This window comes from Nerophis lumbriciformis, linkage group LG08, assembly GCF_033978685.3.
Source record: "Nerophis lumbriciformis linkage group LG08, RoL_Nlum_v2.1, whole genome shotgun sequence".
In the NCBI taxonomy this organism is placed as follows: Eukaryota; Metazoa; Chordata; class Actinopteri; order Syngnathiformes; family Syngnathidae; genus Nerophis; species Nerophis lumbriciformis.
In genome coordinates this window covers 47,013,631-47,040,325 of record NC_084555.2, presented here as the reverse complement: position 1 = coordinate 47,040,325, position 26,695 = coordinate 47,013,631, and the positions used below count along the sequence as shown (strand labels likewise).

The window sequence follows — 26,695 nt, the reverse complement described above, 5'->3', positions numbered from 1 at the left end:
CCAAAAAACATGTTAAAGCTGTAAATGCTTGATGAGTGAACCCCGAGTGTTTCATCTGACAAAGAAAAGTTGCTAATACTGTCACACACGACACGCCTTTTGCTGGCAATACTGAAAATAGTCCAAGGCAAGGGAAGCTTTTGGATCAGAGGTGTCCAAAGTGCGGCCCGGGGGTCATTTGCGGCCAACAGCTAATATTTAACGGCCCGCGCCACATTCTAAAAACACTGTTACAAAAAAAATAACTTAAAAAAGTGGAATAAAAGAACATAGAAGTGAAATGTACTGAGAAAAAGCTGTAATGTTGACTCTAATAACACAAATCTGCCAAGCCTTTAAAACTGTCATTGCTCAAAATTATAATAATTAATCAAAATCAATGTTATAAAATATTCACTTATTAAAGTATTGCATATTTTGTGGTTGCCATTAAGAAAACAAAAAGGGCATTAAACAAAGAAATTTAAAAAAGCCATACAAAATATAAAAACGTATATTTGACGGAAAGATCTGAAGCTTATCTAGAGATTAAAAAAAAAAATGTAGGACTTATTTTTAACACTTTTATGAGTTCCCTGAGAATTTGAGTGGGATTTTTTTTTTTTAAACTGGCATGGCTCAAAAAATAATAATGAATTAAAAATCAATGTTGTTATGTATTATTAACTTATTCAAGGCTCCAATTACTTCAAATTAAATATTACGCTTTGAATATTTTGGGGCGTAAAATTTTGCATATTTTTTGTTTTTGCCATAAAAAAAACAGGGTTTTTGTTAGCAAAAAAGGCATAAAACATTTTTTTTTTAAAGTGTAAATAACTGACAGATCTGAAGCTTATCTAGAGATTTAAGCGTTGAAAGTAAAAAAAATTAAAAATGTAGGACGTATTTTTAACACTTTTATGAGTTCCCTGAGAATTTTAGTGGGATCTTTTTTTAAAACTGGCATTGCTCAAAAAATAATAATGAATTAAAAATCAGTGTTGTTATGTATTATTAACTTATTCAAGGCTCCAATTACTTCAAATTAAATATTACACTTTGAATAGTTTGGGGGTAGATTGTTGCATATTTTGTGTTTTTGCCATAAAAAACAGGGTTTTTGTTAGCAAAAAAGGCATAAAACATATATTTTTTAAAAAGTATAAATAACTGACAGATCTGAAGCTTATCTAGAGATTTAAGCGTTGAAAGTAAAAAAAATAAAAAATGTAGGTCTTATTTTTAACACTTTTATGAGTTCCCTGATAATTTTAGTGGGATCTTTTTTTTAAACTGGCATTGCTCAAAAAATAACAATGAATTAATAAAATCAATGTTGTTATGTATTATTAACTTATTCAATGTATTCAATATTTAATTATTTCCAATTAAATGTTATTACACTTTGAATATATTGGGGGGAAAATGTTCATATTTTGTGTTTTTGCCATAAAAAACAGGGTTTTCGTTAGCAAAAAAGTCATGATACATATTTTAAAAAAAGTATAAATAGATCTGAAGTTGATCTAGAGATTTAAGTGTTGAAAGTTTAAAAAAAAAACTGGGGGCCTTTTGGATCCCAGAGAATTTTAGTGGGATTTATTTTTTTGAGAAAAAAAAACACACAAAAAAAACAGTCATTACTCCAAAAAAAATATGAATCAAAATTAATGTTGTTATAAAATATTGACCGATTTGAACACTTTGAATATTTTTTGGAGAATGTTGCATATTTTGTGTTTTTGCAAAAAACAACAGGGTGTGTAATTGAACAAAAAGGGCATTAATCATTTAAAAAATTATACTCGACGGATAGATCCGAAGTTGATCTACAAATTTAAGCATTGAAAGTAAAAAAAAAAAGTATGACTATTTTTAACACTTTTATTGAGTGGGACTCTTTTAGATCCCTGAGAATTTTAGTGGATGTTTTTTTCCAACTGTCACTGCTCAAACAATAATAGTAAATCAAAATCAATGTTGTTATGAATTATTGACCTATTTGATTCTGCAATTACTCCACATCAAGTATTACACTTTGAACCTTTTTGGGGGTAAACGTTTGCATATTTTATGTTTTTGCCAAAAAACAACCGGGTTTTCTTAAACATAAAGGGCATAAAACATTTTTTAAAATTATACTCGACGGATAGATCCGAAGTTGATCTAGAAATGTAAGCGTTGAAAGTAAAAAAAAAGTGTATGACTTTATTTTTAACACTTTTATTGAGTGGGGCTCTTTTAGATCCTTGAGAATTTTAGTGGATTTTTTTTCCAACTGTCACTGCTCAAACAATAATAATAAATCAAAATCAATGTTGTTATGAATTATTGACCTATTTGAGTCTGCAATTACTCCACATCAAGTATTACACTTTGAACCTTTTTGGGAATAAAAGTTTGCATATTTTATGTTTTTGCCAAAAAACAGCAGGGTTTCTTAAACAAAAAGAGCATAAAACATTTTTAAAAATTATACTTGACAGATAGATTCGAAGTCAAACTAGAAATTGAAGCCTTGAAAGTTAAAAAAAAAATGTATGACTTTATTTTTAACACTTTTATTGAGTTGGACTTTTTTAGATCCCTGAGAATTTTAGTGGATTTTTTTTCCAACTGTCATTGCTCAAACAATAATAATTAATCAAAATCAATGTTGTTATGAATTATTGACCTATTTTGAGTTTTCAATTACTTCACATCAAGTATTACACTTTGAACATTTTTGGGGGTAAAAGTTTGCATATTTTATGTTTTTGCCAAAAAACAGCGGGTTTTTTTTACAAAAAGGGCATAAAACATAACAAAAATTATACTCGACGGATAGATCAGAAGTTGATCTAGAAATTTAAGCGTTGAAAGTAAAAAAATAAATGTATGACTTGTTTTTAACACTTTTATTGAGTGGGACTCTTTTAGATCCCTGAGAATTTCAGTGGATTTTGGTTTCAGCTGTCATTGCTCAAACAATAATAACAGATCAAAATCAATGAATTATTGACCTATTTGAGTTTTCAATTACTTCACATCAAATATTACACTTTGAACCTTTTTGGGGGTAAAAGTTTGCATATTTTATGTTTTTGCCAAAAAACAACCGGGTTTTCTTAAACAAAAAGGGCATAAAACATTTTTAAAAATATAAATTTAACTTTAAAATGACAGAGGGATCTAAAGATAATCTAGAGCACAGGTGTCAAACTCAAGGCCCGGGGGCCAGTTCTGGCCCGCCACATCATTCAAAGTGGCCCGCGAAAGCATGGAAAAATGGGTTTCAATAAAATCCTTTTTTTTTTACTAAATGCATTCTTTCTTTCAATTTTGACAGCAAAAAAATGCATATTTTAAACTTTAATATTATCTGATCGTGCCAATTATTTTATTATATACTGTATTGCAAAACTATTTTTTATGAAATAAAAACAAATAGTTAAATACCTGCTTGTCACCTTTATTTATGATTTTAAAGCAAGTTATACATAAAAAAATCGAATAATCAAATGCATATGCATTTTGATTAATCATGATTGCTCACAGGTTATTACCCGCATGTAGGGCTGGGCGATATATCGATTATACTTGATATATCGCGGGTTTGTCTCTGTGCGATATAGAAAATGACTATATCGTGATATTCGAGTATACGTTCTCACGCAGTTGCTTTTAGCTGCGGGCATTACACTACAGGCTCTTCTCATTCCTTCTTGTCTCTCCTTCTCACAGAGACATAAAACAAGCGCACCTTCTTACAAACGTCACATACGTATACGCCGTATGAGCAGTGAGGTAGCGGCATGGGTAACGTTAGCTGTGGTGCGAGTGGTAATACGAGAGAAAGAAGGTGCAAATCTGCTAACAAATGAAGGAATAATTAATTCCCAAGAAAAACAGCAGGGGGTCCATCGTCTGGCGGTGGTTTGGCTTCAAGTGGGAATATGTTGAACAGACAACCGTAATATGTCAAGTGTGGGGCAAAAGCGTTGCTACAAAAAGTAGCATTACTGCTAATATGTAGCATCATTTGAAAAGTCACCCGCTAGAGAATGAAGAGTGCTTGAAACTCCGCATGTCAACATCTCCGTTCGGTGCCACGCCAACAAAATGCCGAGGCAACCATTTCCACATCAACACTGTATCAAAAAAATAGTCAACAACAAAAGGAGATAACGTCCGCAGGAACCAACCACATAGCGAAGGACATACACTATTTGATTTCCTATTATGCAGCTCATTTTTATTTGACACTTATTGAAATATCTTCTGTGACATCATGCACAAAAGTGCACTTTATTTGTTTTAAACTATTGTAGTGGCATTCTGTACAAAAAGTGCACTTTAATTTAGTGTTGTTTTGATATGTCATCTTAGTGAAATCATGCACCAAAGTGCACTCAACTTGTTTTAAAATGTCTCTGACAATCTTGCACTTTCTGTTTTGGAAATGACATGAATGTTTGTGCCACTGCTTAATAACTGTTTAATAAATACACTTTTGATCAATTGACTTAGTTGTGATTTCTCTCTCTGCATGGAAGTTTAAAAGTAGCATATATTAATGCAGTATGAAGAAGAATGTTTTAATGTAGACACATAGAATCATCATACTGCTGTGATTATATGCATCAAGTGTTCATTCAAGGCTAAGGCAAAATATCGAGATATGTATCGTGTATCGTGACATGGCCTAAAAATATCGAGATATTAATAAAAGGCCATATCGCCCAGCCCTACCCGCATGCATAATGTAAATACATTTTTTAAAAAGCGGCCCTCTGAAAGCAGCCATTACTGCGATGTGGCCCTCAATGAAAATGAGTTTGACACCCATGGTCTAGAGATTTAAGCGTTGATTTTTTTCTTTTTACATTACCGTATTTTTCGGACTATAAGTCGCAGTTTTTTTCATAGTTTGGCCGGGGGTGCGACTTATACTCAGGAGCGACTTATGTGTGAAATTATTAACACATTACCGTAAAATATCAAATAATATTATTTAGCTCATTCACGTAAGAGACTAGACCAGTGGTTCTTAACCTTGTTGGAGGTACCGAACCCCACCAGTTTCATAAGCGCATTCACCGAACCCTTCTTTAGTGAAAAATACAATGTTTTTTTTTTTCAAATTCAAGACAAAGTTATATGTTTTTGGTAACACTTTAGTATGGGGAACATATTCTAAGTAACAAAGACTTAATTTAGAGTTATTTGGACACTAGGGGAACATATTCTAAGTAATAAAGACTTAATTTAGAGTTATTTGGACACTAGGGCAGGGGTCGGCAACCCGCGGCTCTAGAGCCGCATGCGGCTCTTTAGCGGCTTTCTGGAACTTTTTTAAAAATGTATGAAAAATAGAAAAAGATGAGGGGAAAAAAAAAATGTTTTAATATGGTTTCTGTAGGAGGACAACCATGACACAAACCTCCCTAATTGTTATAAAGCACACTGTTTATATTAAACATGCTTCACTGATTCGAGTATTTGGCAAGCACCGTTTTGTCCTACTAATTTTGGCGGTCCTTGAACTCACCGTAGTTTGTTTACATGTATAACTTTCTCCGACTTTCTAGGACGTGTTTTATGCCACTTCTTTTTCTGTCTCATTTTGTCCACCAAACTTTTAACGTTGTGCGTGAATGCACAAAGGTGAGTTTTGTTGATGTTATTAACTTGTGTGGAGTGCTAATCAGACATATTTGGTCACTGCATGACTACAAGCTAATCGATGCTAACATGCTATTTAGGCTAGCTATATGTACATATTGCATCATTATGCCTCATTTGTAGCTATAATTGAGGTCATTTAGTTTCCTTTAAGTCCTCTTAATTCAATTTATATCTCATGACACACTATCTGTATGTAATATGGCTTTTAATTTTTTGTGGCTCCAGACAGATTTGTTTTTGTATTTTTGGTCCAATATGGCTCTTTCAACATTTTGGGTTGCCGACCCCTGGTCTAGAGATTTAAGCGTTGATTTTTTTTCTTTTTACCTTACCGTATTTTTCGGACTATAAGTCGCAGTTTTTTTCATAGTTTGGCCGGGGGTGCGACTTATACTCAGGAGCGACTTATGTGTGAAATTATTAACACATTACCGTAAAATATCAAATAATATTATTTAGCTCATTCACGTAAGAGACTAGACCAGTGGTTCTTAACATTGTTGGAGGTACCGAACCCCACCAGTTTCATAAGCGCATTCACCGAACCCTTCTTTAGTGAAAAATAAAATGGGTTTTTTTTCAAATTCAAGACAAAGTTATATGTTTTTGGTAACACTTTAGTATGGGGAACATATTATAAGTAACAAAGACTTAATTTAGAGTTATTTGGACACTAGGGGAACATATTCTAAGTAATAAAGACTTAATTTAGAGTTATTTGGACACTAGCGGAACATATTCTAAGTAATAAAGACTTAATTTAGAGTTATTTGGACACTAGGGCAGGGGTCGGCAACCCGCGGCTATAGAGCCGCATGCGGCTCTTTAGCGCCGCCCTAGTGGCTCTCTGGAACTTTTTAAAAAATGTATGAAAAATAGAAAAAGATGAGGGAAAAAAAAAATTTGTTTTAATATGGTTTCTGTAGGAGGACAACCATAACACAAACCTCCCTAATTGTTATAAAGCACACTGTTTGTATTAAACATGCTTCACTGATTCGAGTATTTGGCAAGCACCGTTTTGTCCTACTAATTTTGGCGGTCCTTGAACTCACCGTAGTTTGTTTACATGTATAACTTTCTCCGACTTTCAAGGACGTGTTTTATGCCACTTCTTTTTCTGTCTCATTTTGTCCACCACACTTTAAACGTTGTGCGTGAATGCACAAAGGTGAGTTTTGTTGATGTTATTGACTTGTGTGGAGTGCTAATCAGACATATTTGGTCACTGCATGACTACAAGCTAATCGATGCTAACATGCTATTTAGGCTAGCTATATGTACATATTGCATCATTATGCCTCATTTGTAGCTATATTTGAGGTCATTTAGTTTCCTTTAAGTCCTCTTAATTCAATTTATATCTCATGACACACTATCTGTATGTAATATGGCTTTTAATTTTTTGCGGCTCCAGACAGATTTGTTTTTGTATTTTTGGTCCAATATGGCTCTTTCAACATTTTGGGTTGCCGACCCCTGGTCCAGAGATTTAAGCGTTGATTTTTTTCTTTTTACATTACCGTATTTTTCGGACTATAAGTCGCAGTTTTTTTCATAGTTTGGCCGGGGGTGCGACTTATACTCAGGAGCGACTTATGTGTCAAATTATTAACACATTACCGTAAAATATCAAATAATATTATTTAGCTCATTCACGTAAGAGACTAGACCAGTGGTTCTTAACCTTGTTGGAGGTACCGAACCCCACCAGTTTCATATGCGCATTCACCGAACCCTTCTTTAGTGAAAAATAAAATGGGTTTTTTTTCAAATTCAAGACAAAGTTATATGTTTTTGGTAACACTTTAGTATGGGGAACATATTATAAGTAACAACGACTTAATTTAGAGTGATTTGGACACTAGGCGAACATATTCTAAGTAACAAAGACTTAATTTAGAGTTATTTGGACACTAGGGGAACATATTCTAAGTAATAAAGACTTAATTTAGAGTTATTTGGTTAGGGTTAGGGTTATAATAAGGCCATGCCGAATAAGGCATTAATTGGGGACGGCGTGGCGAAGTTGGTAGAGTGGCCGTGCCAGCAATCGGAGTGTTGCTGGTTGCTGGTTACTGGGGTTCAATCCCCACCTTCTACCATCCTAGTCACGTCCGTTGTGTCCTTGGGCAAGACTCCTGATGGCTGCTGGTTAGCGCCTTGCATGGCAGCTCCCGCCATCAGTGTGTGTGAATGGGTGAATGTGGTAATAGGTAGAAAGGTAGAAAAGCGCTATACAAATATAACCCATTTATCATTTATTTAAGTACTTAATAATGACCAGTTAACAGCCAATATGTTACTGATTTGCATGTTAATAAGCAACTAATTAATGGTGAATATGTTCCCCATACTAAAGTGTTACCATGTTTTTTTACTGGTGCACAAAATGAACCGTGCATGAACATCACCTTGTTCAAAGAACAAAACCAACACAGTCCACCTACTCAGTGGCCTAGCGGTTAGAGTGTCCGCCCTGAGATCGGTAGGTTGTGAGTTCAAACCCCGGCCGAGTCATACCAAAGACTATAAAAATGGGACCCATTACCTCCCTGCTTGGCACTCAGCATCAAGGGTTGGAATTGGGGGTTAAATCACCAAAAAAAATGATTCCCGGGCGCGGCCACCGCTGCTGCCCACTGCTCCCCTCACCTCCCAGGGGGTGATCAAGGGTGATGGGTCAAATGCAGAGAATAATCTCGCCACACCTAGTGTGTGTGTGACAATCATTGGTACTTTAACTTTAACTTTATAAACTCACAACAAATTACACACCTGCGAATCAGTCAGCTGTTGCCGAATCCGTAATACGCCGATAGGGAGAAATTTGTATTTACACGATGAGTCGGGTGTGTTTAGACCTTTGACCTAACCCCTAGGGTTCCATCGAACCCAGGTTAAGAACCACTGGACTAGACGTATAAGATTTCATGGGATTTAGCGATTAGGAGTGACAGATTGTTTGGTAAACGTATAGCATGTTCTATATGTTATAGTTATTTGAATGACTCTTACCATAATATGTTACGTTAACATACCAGGCACGTTCTCAGCCTCATATAACGTACACTTATTCAGCCTGTTGTTCACTATTCTTTATTTATTTTAAATTGCCTTTCAAATGTCTATTCTTGGTGTTGGCTTTTATCAAATACATTTCCCCAAAAAATGCGACTTATACTCCAGTGCGACTTATATATGTTTTTTTTTCCTTCTTTATTATGCATTTTCGGCCGGTGCGACTTATACTACGGAGCGACTTATACTCCGCAAAATACGGTACTTATTTTTAAGATTTATGTGACTGAGGGGAGCCCTGGAAGTAAAAACAAATCTATATATGGTATTGGTTTTGAAAATGAAAAAGGTTTTTCAGTGTGCGGCCCTGAGTGGCAAAAGTTTGGACACCCCTGCTTTAGACCAATTGATGAGGAAGTTGTCACCTATTTAAGTGTGCCAACAAACACAGATGGTAGACTTAAAAAACTGCCGACTTTTGGGGTTTAAAATAGCGAGGAAGCTTGGCGTCTGTTGGAAAACGTCCCGGTACAAAATGGCGGTGGGGATGATCAAGGCGACCGTAGGCGATGAAGGCACGTGGGCTGCTTGGCACGCTGCACTTCCTGCGAGTGTCCGACATACCTTCTTCTTCAGCTCTTTGGTTGGTAGCGTGGCCACTACCGTCTTTTGGCTTCATGCGGTGAAGAGCCGGTCACACCACAAACTCGGGCACCTCTTCGCTGGTGAGGTCCAAGGAGAAGTACTTGCTGGTCCTCTTGATGGGGAAGGCGTGCTGGTCGCCGCGCATGCCCACGCACTGCTCGCCCAGGCCCTGGTGGGCGCCGCAGCCGTCGCTCAGCTCCTCGGCGCAGCCGAAGGTGTAGCTGTGGGCGGTGTCCTGGCAGAGCTCCGCCCACTGCAGGCAGTCCTTCTGGTAGAGGCGGATGTCGTCCAGCGACTGGCTGTGGCGGTCGGTGGACGACGGCGGCTTCCTGCACGTCGACGTCTGTTGATGCAGGAAAATATACGCAAGTTAAAAGTGGTCATTTTTACATTTCATTCATTGTTTACATCAGGAGTGTCCACACTTTTCCACCGAGGGACACATACTGAAAAGTCAAAGTATGCGGGGGCCATTTTGATATGTTTTTATTAGAGATGTCCGATATTATCGGACGATAAATGCTTTAAAATGTAATATCGGAAATTATCGGCATCGGTTTCAAAATGATCGGTATCGGTTTCAAAAAGTAAAATGTATGACTTTTTAAAACGCCGCTGTGTACACGGACGTAGGGAGAAGTACAAAGCGCCAATAAACCTTAAAGGCACTTCCTTTGAGTGCCGGCCCAGTCACATAATATCTACGGCTTTTCACACACACAAGTGAATGCCCGGCATACTTGGTCAACAGCCATACAGGTCACACTGAGGGTGGCCGTATAAACAACTTTAACACTGTTACAAATATGCGCCACACTGTGAACCCACACCAAACAAGAATGACAAACACATTTCGGGAGGACATCCGCACCGTAACACAACATAAACACAACAGCACAAATACCCAGAACCCCTTGCAGCACTAACTCTTCCGGGATGCTACAATATACACCGCATTAAAGGAGTCATCCATCCATCCATCCATCCATTTTCTACCGCCTGTCCCTTTTGGGGTCGCGGGGGGTGCTGGAGCCTATCTCAGCTCTAATCGGGCGGAAGGCGGGGTACACCCTGGACAAGTCGCCACCTCATCACAGGGCCAACACAGATAGACAGACAACATTCACACTCACATTCACACACTAGGGCCAATTTAGTGTTGCCAATCAACCTATCCCCAGGTGCATGTCTTTGGAGGTGAGAAAATGAAAGGATTTTAAGCGTGCCTTATAGTCAAAAAAATACGATACCTACTTCATGTTGTCGTTATTTACGTTTAGTGCCATTTTTAATAATGCTTTTGAGGATGTCCTAAACTTTATTTTCATCTTATTTTGTACTTACATTATAAAAATGTTTTTCTATACTTCTTTTTATTATGTTTATATATATATATATATATATATATATATATATATATATATATATATATATATATATATATATATATATATAAATAAACATATATATACATATACATACATATATATATACATTTTTATATATATATATATATATATATATATATATATATATATATATATATAAACATTTATATATATATATATATATATATATATATATATATATATATATATATATATATATATATATAAACATAATAAAAAGAAGTATAGAAAAACATTTATACATCTATATATATATATATATATATATATATATATATATATATATATGTCCATCCATCCATCCATTTTCTACCGCTTATTCCCTTTTGGGGTCGCGGGGGGCGCTGGAGCCTATCTCAGCTACAATCGGGCGGACGGCGGGGTACACCCTGTATACACCATTTACTGTAATTATTATTTATCTCTTTGAAAAAAAGTGGCAAAGTTAAACGACAAGATATTGTATAATTTTTTTGAAACCACTGCAATAAATTAAAAAGTAAAAAGTTTGAGAGATTTGGACAAGGTGGAGGAAGGGGGGCTGCATGTAAATAATAAAATATGAATATTACAAGCACAAATGGGATTTTTTGACAGCACAAATGTAGCACACACATTTTGACGTTAAGGAGATTACTGGTCAGAAAATGTATTTTCAACATTAACAGCACAAACAATATTTAATATTTGCTATAACAAGCAGGGGGGCAGCTTCACAGTTTTTGCCTCACGACCTTCTTGTGTAAACAGCGCTTTAGGGTCATGTAAATCATTTTTTGTTGCGTGAAAAGTAGAGATGTCCGATAATGGCTTTTTTGCCGATATCTGATATTGTCCAACTCTTATTTACCGATTCCGATATCAACCGATACCGATATATACAGTTGTGGAATTAACACATTATTATGCCTCATTTTGTTGTGATGCCCCGCTGGATGCATTAAACAATGTAACAAGGTTTTCCAAAATAAATCAACTCAAGTTATGGGGAAAAAATGCCAACATGGCACTGCCATATTTATTATTGAAGTCACAAAGTGCATTATTTTTTTTTAACATGCCTCTAAACAGCAGCTTGGAATTTGGGACATGTTCTCCCTGAGAGAGCATTAGGAGGCTGAGGTGGGCGGGGTTGGGGGGGGGGGGTGTATTGTAGCGTCCCGGAAGAGTTAGTGCTGCAAGGGGTTCTGGGTATTTGTTCTGTTGTGTTTATGTTGTGTTACGGTGCGGATGTTCTCCCGAAATGTTTGTCATTCTTGTTTGGTGTGGGTTCACACTGTGGCGCATATTTGTTACAGTGTTAAAGTTGTTTATACGGCCACCCCCAGTGTGACCTATATGGCTGTTGACCAAGTATGCCTTGCATTCACTTGTGTGTGTGTGTGTGTGAAAAGCCGTAGATATTAAGTGATTGGGCCGGCACGCAAAGGCAGTGCCTTTAAGGTTTATTGGCGCTCTGTACTTCTCCCTACGTCCGTGTACACAGCGGCAATTTTACTTTTTGAAACCAATACCGATAATTCCCGATATCACATTTTAAGGCATTTATCGTCCGATAATATCGGCAGTCCGATATTATCGGACATCTCTAGTGAAAAGTAACCATGAGCAAACACACGTGTGGCAGGGACTCGATGCTTTGTCCTCTCATCTTGACGACGGTCTCGGAGGAGCTGGAAGTGGATGAGCTGACGTCTTTGACGACGAGACCTGCGAACAACACACCGTTAGCTTTGTGTTGAGGGACTGCAGATGGAACGTAGCATGCTTGCTACCTCTAAAGGCTTAGTGGCCACATGCGTGGACAGCACCTTTTAGCTCTTATTTCCAAAATTGTGTACACTACTGAATTGGGGTCTTATGGCCGCTTATGTGGACACTTATACTGCCATCTGGTGGTGTCAGAAGAGTATAACATACAATGGAATTTGAAAAAAAAAAAGGTGTAAAAATAAGAATTAGCATGTGACTAAACATGAAGTACACGTTTGTGTACTTATGGACTAAGTACGTCATATCAAAAGATGATTCTTAGTTTTTATTCTGATTAGGGTCCAATAAGCCCAACTAGCAAAGAGAAATAAAAAAAGCATGTAAACAAACAGCTTGGGCCTTAAAAGGATAATTTACACAACATCATGTGCATTGTCACTTGAAATAAACAAACAATCAAGTCCAACTGAAGGTTGTTTTTTTTTACCAGAGTATCCATTGTTCTGATGCGGGGACATGGTCAGCATGTCCTCTGTGATGTGTATGCACAGCTCCTGGTCCAAAGACATCTCCCCGAGCTCCTCGTAATCTTTGGGGTCGTCCACCAGCATCTCAATCTCTGCTGAGAGCAAAGACGCCTTGGAGTCATCTCTCTTTGTGTTCACCGGATCAGGACTTTTGTCTTTACCGTCATCATCCAGGATGCGCTCCTTGCCGCCGCTCTCGATGCCCGAGGTGTGCGAGCTCCCGTGGCTGGTGGTGGACGAGCTGCAAGTCCTGGGGGGCCTGCGGGGGGCCTGGCTGGACACGCGGAAGCTGTCCGTCTCGATGCCGGAGGTGTGCGAGCTGCCGTGGCTGGCGGTGGAGTGGCGGGACAGACGCTTGTGATGGGACACGCTGCCGGAGCTGCTGCCGCTGGCTCGGGAGCGCTTGTCCAGGTGGTCCATGTCCAGGTCCAGAGCGTCGCTGATGTACGACTCCCGGTACTGTTTCTTCTCTGGAAGCAACAAGGACACTTTTTGTCAGTTGTACTGAACTGCCACAAGAGGGCAGTGTTTCTAAAGTTATGTTTCCTCTTCATTTATTTTTTTATCTGATTTGCATGCATTTTTTGCTTTAATTTATACACTTTTCTGCCTTGTCCATTTTGGCTGTTGAAAAAATAAAATGTCTGTATTTTTTCCATGTTTAAATAAGCTTCCTTTAGCTTAAGGCAACTTGAATTCAAGACTTTTTATTGACTTTGGTAATTAAATGCAAAACTAAATTCAAATGAAACACACTTGAAAAAAAAAACCCACATGAACTACTTACTGCATTGACTCCCTCATGTTTTGCACAAACAACAAATAGTACAGTCATCCACTCTGCGCTTCTAATTTGATGAATTCTCAAAATGTATTAAAAAATAACAAAAAAAATCAAATCACAGCTCCTCTCTTCTCACGTTTGATAACCTATTATTTGGCTAAAATATGCATATGTTAAGTTACTTTGGCCTAAATTAAGCCTTCCCAAGCATAAACATGTCTAAATGAACTCAAAACAACAAATCTGCAGTATGTCTTATTTATTTATTTTTGGCCTGATCTACTCAAGGATTGTGTGTACTGAAACACATGCAAAACATATTTTTAAGAAAGGGTTTGTTTGACTGTAGTTTACTTAGCTTATGAAAAACAGATGTAACACAACATACTGGCCTTCAAATTGTTCAAATTTGTAAAAGAAAATGTGAATCCATCCATTTTCTACCGCTTATTCCCTTAGGGGTCGCAGGGGGCGCTGGAGCCTATCTCAGCTACAATCAGGCGGAAGGCGGGGTACACCCTGGACAACATTCACACTCACATTCACACACTAGGGCCAATTTTTAGTGTTGCCAATCAACTTATCCCCAGGTGCATGTCTTTGGAGGTGGGAGGAAGCCGGAGTAGCCGGAGGGAACCCACGCAGTCATGGGGAGAACATGCAAACTCCACACAGAAAGATCCCGAGGCCGGGATTGAACCCCAGACTATTCAGCACCTTCGTACTGTGAGGCAGACGCACTAACCCCTCTTCCACCGTGCTGCCCATTAAATATAAATATATATATATATATATTTATACTTTACTTTATATACAATACTATATTTTAATAATTTAAACATGTGTTAAATTCATTATTTTTAAGTAAATTGGAATGATTTTCTAAAATCAAATAATAAATGTTGTATTCTAATTTTAATTACATTGAAATGTTAAAATGTGTTGAATAATTATTACTTAAAAAACTTATGCAGATCCCAAATACATATCAGCGGGTACCAGAAGGTAAGAAAAGTTGCTTTTGCATAATATTGCGAAACAAAATGCCAGATAATATGTCTTACCTTATACACACACACTTCAAATTGTTCAAATTTGTAAAAGAAAATGTGGAATAAATATATATATGTATGTACCGTATTTTTCGGACTATAAGTCGCAGTTTTTTTCATAGTTTGGCTGGGCTCCAGTGCGATTTATATATGTTTTTTTCCTTCTTTATTATGCATTTTCGGCAGGTGCGACTTATACTCCGAAAAATACGGTATGTATATGTGTGTATATATATATATATATATATATATATATATATATATATATATATATATATATATATATATATATATACTTTACTTTATATATAATACTATATTTTTAATAATTTAAACATGTGTTAAATACATTATTTTTAAGTAAATTGGAATGATTTTCTAAAATCATATAATAAATGTTGTATTCTAATTTTAATTACATTGAAATGTTAAAATGTGTTGAATAATTATTACTTAAAAAACTTATGCAGATCCCAAATACATATCAGCGGGTACCAGAAGGTAAGAAAAGTTGCTTTTGCATAATATTGCGAAACAAAACGCCAGATAATATGTCTTACCGTATACACACACACTTCAAATTGTTCAAATTTGTAAAAGAAAATGTGGAATAAATATATATATGTATGTACCGTATTTTTCGGACTATAAGTCGCAGTTTTTTTCATAGTTTGGCTGGGCTCCAGTGCGATTTATATATGTTTTTTTCCTTCTTTATTATGCATTTTCGGCAGGTGCGACTTATACTCCGAAAAATACGGTATGTATATGTGTGTATATATATATATATATATATATATAAATATATATATATATATATATATATATATATATATATATAAAGAAATACTTGACTTTCAGTGAATTCTAGCGATAAATATATATTTATTTTATTATATATATATATATATATATATAAAAGAAATACTTGAATTTCAGTGTTCATTTATTTACACATATACACACACATAACACTCATCTACTCATTGTTGAGTTAAGGGTTGAATTGTCCATCCTTGTTCTATTCTCTGTCACTATTTTTCGAACCATGCTGAACACCCTCTCTGATGATGCATTGCTGTGTGGCACGCACAAAAGTGCTTTCATCAAATGCACTAGATGGCAGTATTGTCCTGTTTAAGAGTGTCACAACATTGCTGTTTACGGCAGACGAACTGCTTTACGGTATACAAAAACGTGACTGCTGTTGTTGTGTGTTGTTATATATATATATATATATATATATGTATATATATATATATTTTTTTAATATATATATATTTATACTTTACTTTATATACAATACTATATTTTAATAATTTAAACATTATTTTTAAGTAAATTGGAATGATTTTTTTAAATCATATAATAAATGTTGTATTCTAATTTTAATTACATTGAAATGTTAAAATGTGTTGAATTAATTATTACTTAAAAAACGTATGCAGATCCCAAATACAGATCAGCGGGTACCAGAAGGTAAGAAAAGTAGCTTTTGCATAACATTGGGAAACAAAACGCCAGATAATATGTCTTACCTTATACACACACCATAATAATACTTGTATGTTGAAGCACATCAAACGGTGCAGCCTACACTTATCTGGTATGTTTGACTGCCATCTACTGGTCACACTTATCATTACACCATGTACCAAACAAAACTGCTTCAAGGTGGGCAAGCTCAACCAAACTTATTCCTTACATTAAACGCACCGGGTTATAAGAGTTTTGAGGGGAAAAAAGGATTTTAAGTGTGCTTTATAGTCCGGAATATACGGTACCTCTTTGTAAAATATAGCGGTATTAACTATAATACGAGGTATACCGCCCAGCCCTAGTTCATTGTATGGTGTGAATGTGAGCGTGATTGGTGGTTTTGTGTGTCATGTGATGGATGAGCGCTGTAGGACAATCACCTTCGTGCTCCTCCAGCCGGCGGACCTGCTTGAGGACGGGCTGCAGGTTCATGTAGAGCCTGTGGCTGTTGCTGAGCAGCTGCAGCAGGTGGCGAGAGCGCAGCGGGCAGCCCGTGTAGTAGATGAGCTTCCGGGCCGAGGGAAGTCCGTCGGGAAGGATTTCAAACTTCTTTCCCTGAGGAGGCGAGAGGGAGAACGCTTGAGTGCGCTTCAAAACAAACAGGAATGTGGCGATCCAATAGGAACTTACTAACGATCGGCTTTACATCTGGTCAGAATTATTCTCGTCTGACACCCAAACATGGCTGACCTTCCAGCAAGAAGACGCGGAAAAACCCGACGGGAGGAGTTTGTGCTTTTGTTTTGACAAGTCTTTGGTGTCACACTGCAAAAACTGAAATCTAAGTAAGATTAAATATCCCAAATAAGTGTGATATTTGCTTATTTTCTGTCTGATAAGATAATTCTTCTCACTAAGCAGATTTTATGTTAGAGTGTTTTACTTGTTTTAAGTGTTTTGGTCCAAATGATCTCAGTAAGATATTACAGCTTGTTGCTGAGATTTGATGACCTATATTGAGTAAAACATGCTTGAAACCAGAATATCAAGTGTTGCAAAGCTGTGTCATCAACACTCACAAGTATAAAACTACTTTTTTAAAGTAATAATTTCTTATTTCAAGCATGAAATAAAAAAAATCATGACTTTGACACAATTGTGTCTCATAATTAAAACAGATGACAGCCAAATGGACTTTGCTGTTTTATTTTCAATGAAACAATAGAAAATATGTACTCATATAGAAGAACAGCTATTAGTAAAGTAAAGTAAAGTAAAGTTTTATTCTTCGGTCAATGGTCAACAAAATAAACAAACAGTTGTACATTCATAGATTGAAAATGAAAATGTTGCAGACCGAAAGGGTTTAGGCTGAAGTTGAACACTTATAGCGCCTAACCCTATAAACAATGTCAAGTACAAGATGAACTTCCGAAAATTATGAAATGTCTTTTGTACAACATATTATAAATACACATTATACACAATATGAACACTGTTCTATTATATACACAGTAAAGGCATGTGAAATATCCTTATACGCGTGTTAAACCTTTGTACCATTTTATATACTATATACAAACAATTATACTTCCATTATTATTTATATCCCACATTTAGTATTTTAATTAACATTGATCATAGTATTAACTACTGTGTTGACTCAAGAGTGATATATTTTTCCAAGACATTGGTCTTAAAGTGTTTTTTAAATGTGTGAATGGACTTGGAACATTTTAAGGAATCATCCAAGCTGTTCCACAGTTGAACCCCCCTGACAGAAACACAGTAGTGAGAATATACTTATTTTAAGGTATTTTTGGGTTCATCGAGGTTAGCTAATTTTACTTGTTTTGGAAAGTCTTGACAAGCCAAATGTTCTTGTTCTATTGGCAGATAATTTTGCTTAGTTCAAATAAAATACCCCTAATATTTGTATTTTTTTCTTGTTTTTGAACACTGACTTTTTGCAGTGCAGAGAGGCTGTTTTTTTGCTCATTTGTTATGCGGTCGAGCAGGAAGGAACGCCGTGAAGATTATGAAGATGTTTCTATTAAACCCAATCAGTGTCTCCAAAAAGCAGAGGCGATGATGTCATTCCACCTCCGAGAGGACGACCAGGAGCATAAACACGTCTTTGTTTTGTCTTACTGCTTCCACCGCCTCGCAACATCTGCTGTTTATTGGCCCGCGGTCGCTGCGGCGCTCGGTGACCTGTCGCGTGGGCGTGGCCTGTTATTGAAGACGAGGGCGTGACCGCGCTGCCGCCGAGCAGTGAAAACGGGACGGGTTGATCGGAGCTGGTCGGCGCCCCTAATGCAAAACTAAAAACAAAACAGTGGGGATATATCATGTTCAAGATGTACCGTGGCAAGGCGGGGAGGAACATTAGCCTCAGGTAGTACAATCATGGGATTTATTCCAGCCAATCAGAGAAGAGAGCTAATGATTAGGACGCACAAGAAAATCGATTCCCATCCGAATCGCGAAACAGAATATTACAACAGTGCATCAACTGAAAAGCTTAATTGGTTCTGTGACAGAGCTCTTAACTCAAAGCACTTGTATGTCAAATCAATATTTGTCCATACACATAACTGCACAATTTTAACATGTAACATGCCTTTTAAAAAAACAACAACTCTATATCAGGGGTGTCCAAACAACAGCCTTTTACCTTGTTTTACCTTCTATATTCCTTCTGTTACCTTTTTTAACTTCTTTTTTAATTGATTTTACTTTGTTTTGACCTTCTATTCAACTTATTTTACCTTTTATCTACCTACTTTTACTTTTTAATTAACTTACATGACTGTCTTTTACCTTGGTTTGCATTATACTCTATATTCCTTTTTTTTTACCTTTTATTCTTTTTGCGTTATTTCACCTTTTTTGTTTTCCTTTACATTCTATATTCCTTCTTTTTGATTTACTTACTCTTCTATTTAACTAATTTTATCCTCAATATTTCTCATTTTACCTTGTATTGACCTTTTATTTAACTTATTTTACCTTCTATTTCACTTATATTTTACCTTCTATTTACCTGAGTTTACCTTCTGTTTCTTCTTTTACCTTTTATTTACCTTCTTTTACCTATGATTTACCTTATTTTACCTTCTATTTAACTTAGTTTACTTTTTTAGTTATCTTTTACCTTCTATTTAACTTAGTTTACCTTCTATATTCCTTCTTTTATCTTTTATTTACTTTTTTTCCCCTTTTATTTATCTTCTTTTACCTTCTATTTCACTTATCTTGTACCTTCTATTTACCTGAGTTTACCTTCTGTTTCTTTTTTTACCTTTTATTTACCTTATTTTACCTTTTATTTACCTTCTATTTAACGTAGTTTACCTTTTTAGTTATCTTTTACCGTCTATTTAACTTAGTTTACCGTCTATATATTCCCTATTTTATTTATCTTCTTTTACCTTCTATTTCACTTATCTTGTACCTTCTATTTACCTGAGTTTACCTTCTGTTTCTTTTTTTACCTTTTATTTACCTTATTTTACCTTTTATTTACCTTCTATTTAACGTAGTTTACCTTTTTAGTTATCTTTTACCGTCTATTTAACTTAGTTTACCGTCTATATATTCCCTCTTTTATCTTTTATTTACTTTCTTTTACCTTGTATTTACTTTTTATTTAACTTATTTTACCTTCTATTTAACCTGTCTTTTACCTTCTATTTACCTTATGTTTCTTCTTTTACCTTGTATTTACCTTCTTTTACCTTTTATTTATCTTATTTTACCTTCTGTTTAACTTAGTTTACTTTTTTAGTTATCTTTTACCTTCTATTTAAATTAGTTTACCTTCTATATTTCTTTTATTTACTTTATTTTACCTTTTATCTACTACTTTTACCTTCTAGTTACCTTGTATGTATCTTCTTTTACTTTTTATTTACTGTTTTATATTCTATATTCCTTATCTTAGCTTTTATTTATAGCTTTTTAAAAAAAATTAAATTACTTTACCTTCCATTTACCTTATTTCAAATTATTTGACTTTTTTTCTACTTTCTTTGACCTTTATTCACTTTGATTACCTTCTATATACCTTCTTTTACTATCTTTCACCTTCTATTCAACTTGTTTCACCCTCTTTTATGAGCTCTAGATTTTATTCATTTTTATTACCTACACTCATTTAACAATTCATCAAAGCAACTGAATATACATTGAAGCTTTTTTCTAATCAAATTATTACATTTATTTGATTAATCGTTGCAGCCCTCGTCTCAATTATTTTGTCCATATAGTGTTGTATTTCTTTGTAAACATAAAAGTGTGTACGTGTGTGTGTGTGTGTGTGTGTGTGTGTGTGTGTGTGTGTGTGTGTGTGTGTGTGTGTGTGTGTGTGTGTGTGTGTGTGTGTGTGTGTGTGTGTGTGTGTGTGTGTGTGTGTGTGTGTGTGTGTGCAGTCTTTCTAAATCCTTTATTAGTTCCAGAGGAGTTGCAGGTCTTAAGCCCAGCATCCCCTTCCCACACAAAAACTCTCCATGAAGTCATAGATGCTCAGGATGTTTTTTTTTTTTTTACAAAAGCAACTGTAACATGTGTCACGTGTATAATGTGTGTAATTTGAGTGTGACTCACCACAAAAACTAGTTTTCCCACGTTGGTCCACGGAAAGTCGTACAAAAGCTGCCTCACTGAGCCGATGTTCTGCAAACACGCAAAAAAAAGATCAAAAGGTTGCGGACTGCTTGGCTTTGGGATTAAATGTTAATACTTCATATGAAGACGATTCATGAAGAAAAAAAAATGTGTGTTTACTTTATTATAAATTGTACCTGGAATATTTGAATCCCACGTAAAGTCAGTCCCAAAGTAAGAGACGCTTCCACTTCCTTCTTGTCCTAAAAGGAAATAAGTGCAGATGAGATTCATGACTTAAAAGGGCCATCGTTAGGAAAAAGTGACTTTAAATGATGTTGCAACCGGAATAAATGTCTATGAGCACCAAACATGATAAATGTCTATCATCTTTCTCATTTATTAGCTCCACTCTTGGGAGAAGAGGCGCTCAAACGCTGGCTTTTAGAGTTGGCAAAAAGTCACTGTTAAAGGACAAATATAAACTTATCCTGGATATGCAGAAATATAAGATGGTAGAAATACCAGGAGTGTGGTTTGAACCCATGAGGACTATTGTCCACTGGATTTTAAGTCCAAAGCCTTAACCACTCGGCCATACAGTATGTATGGACTGTTTATTAATTCTTGCATTTTTAATACAGAAAAGGGTAATTCATCACCTCTTTATTATTTGTTTGATATACAGTACTGTATAGCACTCTATATTGTGTTCAAAGTGTGCAAACCTTTACTGAAATTTTGACTTTTGCCATGGCTGGAACTCATTATTCATATTTATGCTGTTTTCTATGGTGAATTTTGCTTTACAATTCGAACTTTTCAATTTACGAACCCTGTTAAAAAAACAAATAAGTAGGTCAGTTAAATTTCCACTATAGTGTACTTGGTAAATACGAAGCAAACACAGTTGTATTAGATAAACAGATGAGGGAAGGCTGGCAGAAAATCACTGTTAACAAACAAATATAAAGTTAACCTGGACAAGTAGAAATACAAGCTGGTAAAAAATACCAGGAGTGGGGTTTGAACCCACGAGGACTATTGTCCATTGGATCTTAAGTCCAACGCCTTAACCACTCGGCCATCCTGGTGATTGTCAGTTAGACCATATAAGCCTCTGCGTGCAAGCCATGTGTATGGATGCTCTATTCATTCATTTTTGTGCTTGTGCGTATTGAAGAAGCTGGGCAAGTCTTTAATTGTGATGAGACCGGACTTTGCTGGACAAATATGCCGAAGCGGACTTATTTCTCAGCGGAGGAAAAGACAACCTCTCGTTCAGCGGCGCCTCTTCCAAAGCACACACACACATACTGAGCCACTCCCTCACTTCTCTCTATCTGTCTTTTTCTCTCCTGTTGTGACCTAAAGGAGAAGCTCACGAGAGAACCTTTGGCAATGTTATTTTACTGTAAGTGGGTTTTACTTTTTAAAATATTCATTATTGTAGCAATATTGTTGTTAAAGTTAGTTAAAGGCTGTTGGTTTTTTTTTTTTTAAATTGTGATTTCTGATAGTTTGTGAAGGCGCCAAAGGGACTTCTGTGTGTGTGCACGTGTTGGCAGAGCAGCGCATAGAGAGGACAGAAGCTTGTGTTGTTGTTGTTTGGGCTTGTTAATAAAGAAAAAGTTCATTCATCACCTCTTTATTATTTGTTTGATATACAGTACTGTATAGCACTCTATATTGTGTTCAAGGTGTCCAAACCTTTACTGAAATATGGACTTTTGTCATGGCTGGAACTCATTATTCAAATTGACATTGTTTCTTATGGTGGATTTTGCGTTACAATTCAAACTTTTCAATTTACGAACCCTGTTCAAAAACCAACTAAGTAGGTCAATTAAATTTCCACTATAGTGTACTTGGTAAGTACTAGCCAAACACGGTTGCAATTGATAAACACATGAGGCAAGGCTGGCAGAAAATCACTGTTAACACACAAATATAAGGTTAACCTGGTTAAGTAGAAATACAAGCTGGTAAAAATACCAGGAGTGGGGTTTGAACCCACGAGGACTAGTGTCCATTGGATCTTAAGTCCAACGCCTTAACCACTCGGCCATCCTGGTGTTGGTTCAGTAAACCCCACCATATATATGGACGATTTATTCATACATTTTTTTTAATAAAGAAAGAGTTCATTCATCACCTCTTTATTATTTGTTTGATATACAGTACTGTATAGCACTCTATATTGTGTTCAAGGTGTCCAAACCTTTACTGAAACATGGACTTTTGTCATGGCTGGAACTCATTATTCAAATTTACATTGTTTCTTATGGTGGATTTTGCGTTACAATTCAAACTTTTCAAATTACGAACCCTGTTAAAAAAACAAATAAGTAGGTCAGTTAAATTTCCACTATAGTGTACTTGGTACATACGAAGCAAACACAGTTGTATTAGATAAACAGATGAGGGAAGGCTGGCAGAAAATCACTGTTAACAAACATATATAAAGTTAACCTGGACAAGTAGAAATACAAGCTGGTAAAAATACCAGGAGTGGGGTTTGAACCCAGGAGGACTATTGTCCATTGGATCTTAAGTCCAACGCCTTAACCACTCGGCCATCCTGGTGATTGTTAGTATGACCAAATAAGCCTTTGTGTGCAAACCATGTGTATGGATGCTCTATTCATTCATTTTTGTGCTTGTGCGTATTGAAGAAGCTGGGCGAGTACCTAAGCACGTCTTTAATTGTGATGAGCCCGGACTTTGCTGGACAAATATGCCGAAGCGGACTTATTTCACAGCGGAGGAAAAGACGACCTCTCGTTCAGCGGCGCCTCTTCCAAAGCACACACACACACATACTGAGCCACTCCCTCACTTCTCCCTATCTGTCTTTTTCTCTCCTGTTGTGACCTAAGGGAGCAGCTCACGAGAGAACCTTTGGCAATGTTATTTTACTGTAAGTGGGTTTTACTTTTTAAAATATTCATTATTGTAGCAATATTGTTGTTAAAGTTAGTTAAAGGCTGTTAGTTATTTTAAAAAATTGTGATTTCTGATAGTTTGTGAAGGCGCCAAAGGGACTTCTGTGTGTGTGCACGTGTTGGCAGAGCAGCGCATACAGAGGACAGAAGCTTGTATTGTTGTTGTTGTTGTTTGAGCTTGTTAATAAAGAGAAGTTCATTCATCACCTATTTATTATGTTTGTTTGATATACAGTACTGTATAGCACTCTATATTGTGTTCAAAGTGTCCAAACCTTTACTGGAACTCATTATTCAAACTTACATTGTTTCTTATGGGGAATTTTGCTTTACAGTTCAAACTTTTCAATTTACAAACCCTGTCAAAAACCAACTAAGTAGGTCAATTAAAGCTCCACTATAGTGTACTTGGTAAATACTAGCAAAACACGGTTGCAATTGATAAACACATGAGGCAAGGCTGGCAGAAAATCACTGTTAACACACAAATATAAGGTTAACCTGGATAAGTAGAAATACAAGCTGGTAAAAATACCAGGAGTGGGGTTCGAACCCACGAGGACTATTGTCCATTGGATCTTAAGTCCAACGCCTTAACCACTCGGCCATCCTGGTGATTGACAGTTGGACCAAATAAGCCTCTGTGTGGAAACCATGTGTATGGATGCGCCATTCATTTTTGTGCTTGTGGAAAAAATAGTCAACAACAAAAGGAGATAACGTCCGCAGGAACCAACCACATAGCGAAGGACATACACTATTTGATTTCCTATTATGCAGCTCATTTTTATTTGACACTTATTGAAATATCTTGTGTGACATCATAAACAAAAGTGCACTTTATGTGTTTTAAACTACTGTGGTGTTAATCACAAAGATTATTATCAAGGCTTAGGTTAAGCTGATTACAAAAATAAATACTAATCAAATATACTGCAAAAGATGGGATTCGTAGGTTGTGAGTTCAAACCCCGGCCGAGTCATACCAAAGACTATAAAAATGGGACCCATTACCTCCCTGCTTGGCACTCAGCATCAAGGGTTGGAATTGGGGGTTAAATCACCAAAAATGATTCCCGGGCGCGGCCATCGCTGCTGCTCACTGCTGCTCACTGCTCCCCTCACCTCCCAGGGGGTGATCAAGGGTGATGGGTCAAATGCAGATAATAATTTCGCCACACCTTGTGTGTGTGTGTGTGTGACAATCATTGTGTTGTTGTTGTGTTGGGTGTTGATGTGTGAGGGAGCAGGGTTGGGGTGGGGTCGGGGTTTGGTGGTAGCAGGGGTGTATAATGTTGCCTGGAAGAGTCAGGGCTGCATGGGATTCTGGGTATTTGTTCTGTTGTGTTTATGTTGTGTTAAGGTGCAGATGTTCTCCCGAAATGTGTTTGTCATTCTTGTTTGGTTTTGGTTCAAAGTGTGGCGCATTATTAGTAAGAATGTTAAAGTTGTTTTATATGGCCACCATCAGTGCAACCTGCGTGGCTGTTGACCAAGTATGCCTTGCTGTCACTTATGTGTGCAAGTAGAAGATGCATATAACAAGAGGCTGGCCTGGCACGCCGATTATACAGATTGTAGAGGGCGCTAAATGCTGTACCATCATGGCACGCCCTTATTATTATTGTAAGGGTGAAAATCGGATAATATTAATCCCGGGAGTTTTCTGCGAGAGGCACTGAAATCCGAAAGTTTCCCGGGAAAATCGGGGGGGGGTCGGCAAGTATGCAGCTGAGCCGCATCAGAGTGATCAAAGAGCCGCATGCGGGTCCGGAGCCGGGGGTTGCCGACCCCCGGCCTATAAGGACCACAGCTGAGAAACAGATAGGGGTGTGTACAAACATTTACTAAAATATGAACTTTTGTCGAGGCTGCAACCCATCGTTTATATTTACATTGTTTCTTATAAAGACATTTGCTTCACTATACAAACTATTCGATTTACGAACCCCTTTCAAGAAGCAGTTAAGTTTGTAAGTTGAGGTTTTGGCTGTAAAACAATGTGTGATGTCAGCTCACCTTGTAGAGTCTGTAGTAGTGGACGGTGACATCATCAAGCTGCGCACACTCCTTGATGTACTTGAGGTGCGCCTCTGAGGCCGTGAGGGCAAACTGGTCTTTGTGCATGTTCGGGATGTGTCTCAGGATGTAGTCACGGCCGCGCTTGGCTATCACCTGCCGCAGAAGAGAAAAGGAGGGAAAAAAACATCAGAGGAGCATAACAGGTTTTTTTTATGCAGCCTTGGCAGCGCTGTGAGGGTATAAAAGCCCAATGAGAGACAGGAAGTGGGTGAGAGCGCTTCTGGTAAATCTGTGTTGAGCTTTGTTTTTCTGCGTGCTTTCCTGTTGTAAGATGTGATAAGGAGGCAAAGGGGAAAATGGCAGGAAGTGGGGAGCAATCAGGTGGGTGCGGTTTCATGAGCAAAGAAGTGGGGAAAAATAAGTGTGTGCCACGTTAGCGACAAAAATAAACCTGCTGCCCCACTTCTTCTCCTTGTTCTCCAATGTGGTCACACAGTAGGATTGATCAGCTGCATACGTACTAAACAGGAGGAGGAGGGGGTTGGGCCAACATCCGATACCGGTTATAGTACTCACCCAGGGCGGGAAGTAGGTTTCAGGTTCAAAGTATTTGCCAAAGTGCTTGTTCCGTTTGAAGTTGCCCAGGTCGGCCTGCAGCGCGAAGGCTGCCAGGAGGAAGTAGGCCTCCTCCCGCTGGATGCACTGAGAGAGCAGCACCTGTTTCCTCAAGTGCCAGTAGTAGTAGTACCTGGCCGCCCGGTCGCTGCAAATACAAAGTATAACTGCAAAAACTGAAATCTAAGTACCGTATTTTTCGAACTATAAATCGCAGTTTTTTTCA

At 36.9% G+C, this 26,695-nt stretch overlaps 1 protein-coding gene and 4 non-coding genes across 5 annotated transcripts in view; all 5 read right to left on the bottom strand.

Moving 5' to 3' along the window:
- Positions 1–8,582: 8,582 nt before the first annotated feature.
- The window catches only part of frmd6 (FERM domain containing 6), an 83,673-nt gene continuing 65,560 nt past the window's right edge, over positions 8,583–26,695 (bottom strand). The window contains exons 6-14 of the mRNA XM_061969082.2: positions 26,431–26,617; positions 25,852–26,007; positions 21,085–21,150; positions 20,888–20,956; positions 16,720–16,894; positions 13,126–13,434; positions 12,925–13,059; positions 12,343–12,434; positions 8,583–9,658 (exon numbers count right to left, since the gene is read on the bottom strand). Coding sequence (XP_061825066.1) covers positions 9,365–9,658; positions 12,343–12,434; positions 12,925–13,059; positions 13,126–13,434; positions 16,720–16,894; positions 20,888–20,956; positions 21,085–21,150; positions 25,852–26,007; positions 26,431–26,617 — 1,483 coding nt within the window. The 3' untranslated portion in view covers positions 8,583–9,364. The remainder of the gene's footprint in view (positions 9,659–12,342; positions 12,435–12,924; positions 13,060–13,125; positions 13,435–16,719; positions 16,895–20,887; positions 20,957–21,084; positions 21,151–25,851; positions 26,008–26,430; positions 26,618–26,695) is intronic.
- On the bottom strand, positions 21,899–21,981 carry trnal-uaa (transfer RNA leucine (anticodon UAA)). The gene has a single exon. It is a non-coding gene; the product is annotated as a tRNA-Leu (tRNA).
- trnal-uaa (transfer RNA leucine (anticodon UAA)) lies at positions 22,880–22,962 on the bottom strand. Its single transcript has one exon. It is a non-coding gene; the product is annotated as a tRNA-Leu (tRNA).
- trnal-uaa (transfer RNA leucine (anticodon UAA)) lies at positions 23,391–23,473 on the bottom strand. The gene has a single exon. It is a non-coding gene; the product is annotated as a tRNA-Leu (tRNA).
- Positions 24,365–24,447, bottom strand: trnal-uaa (transfer RNA leucine (anticodon UAA)). The gene has a single exon. It is a non-coding gene; the product is annotated as a tRNA-Leu (tRNA).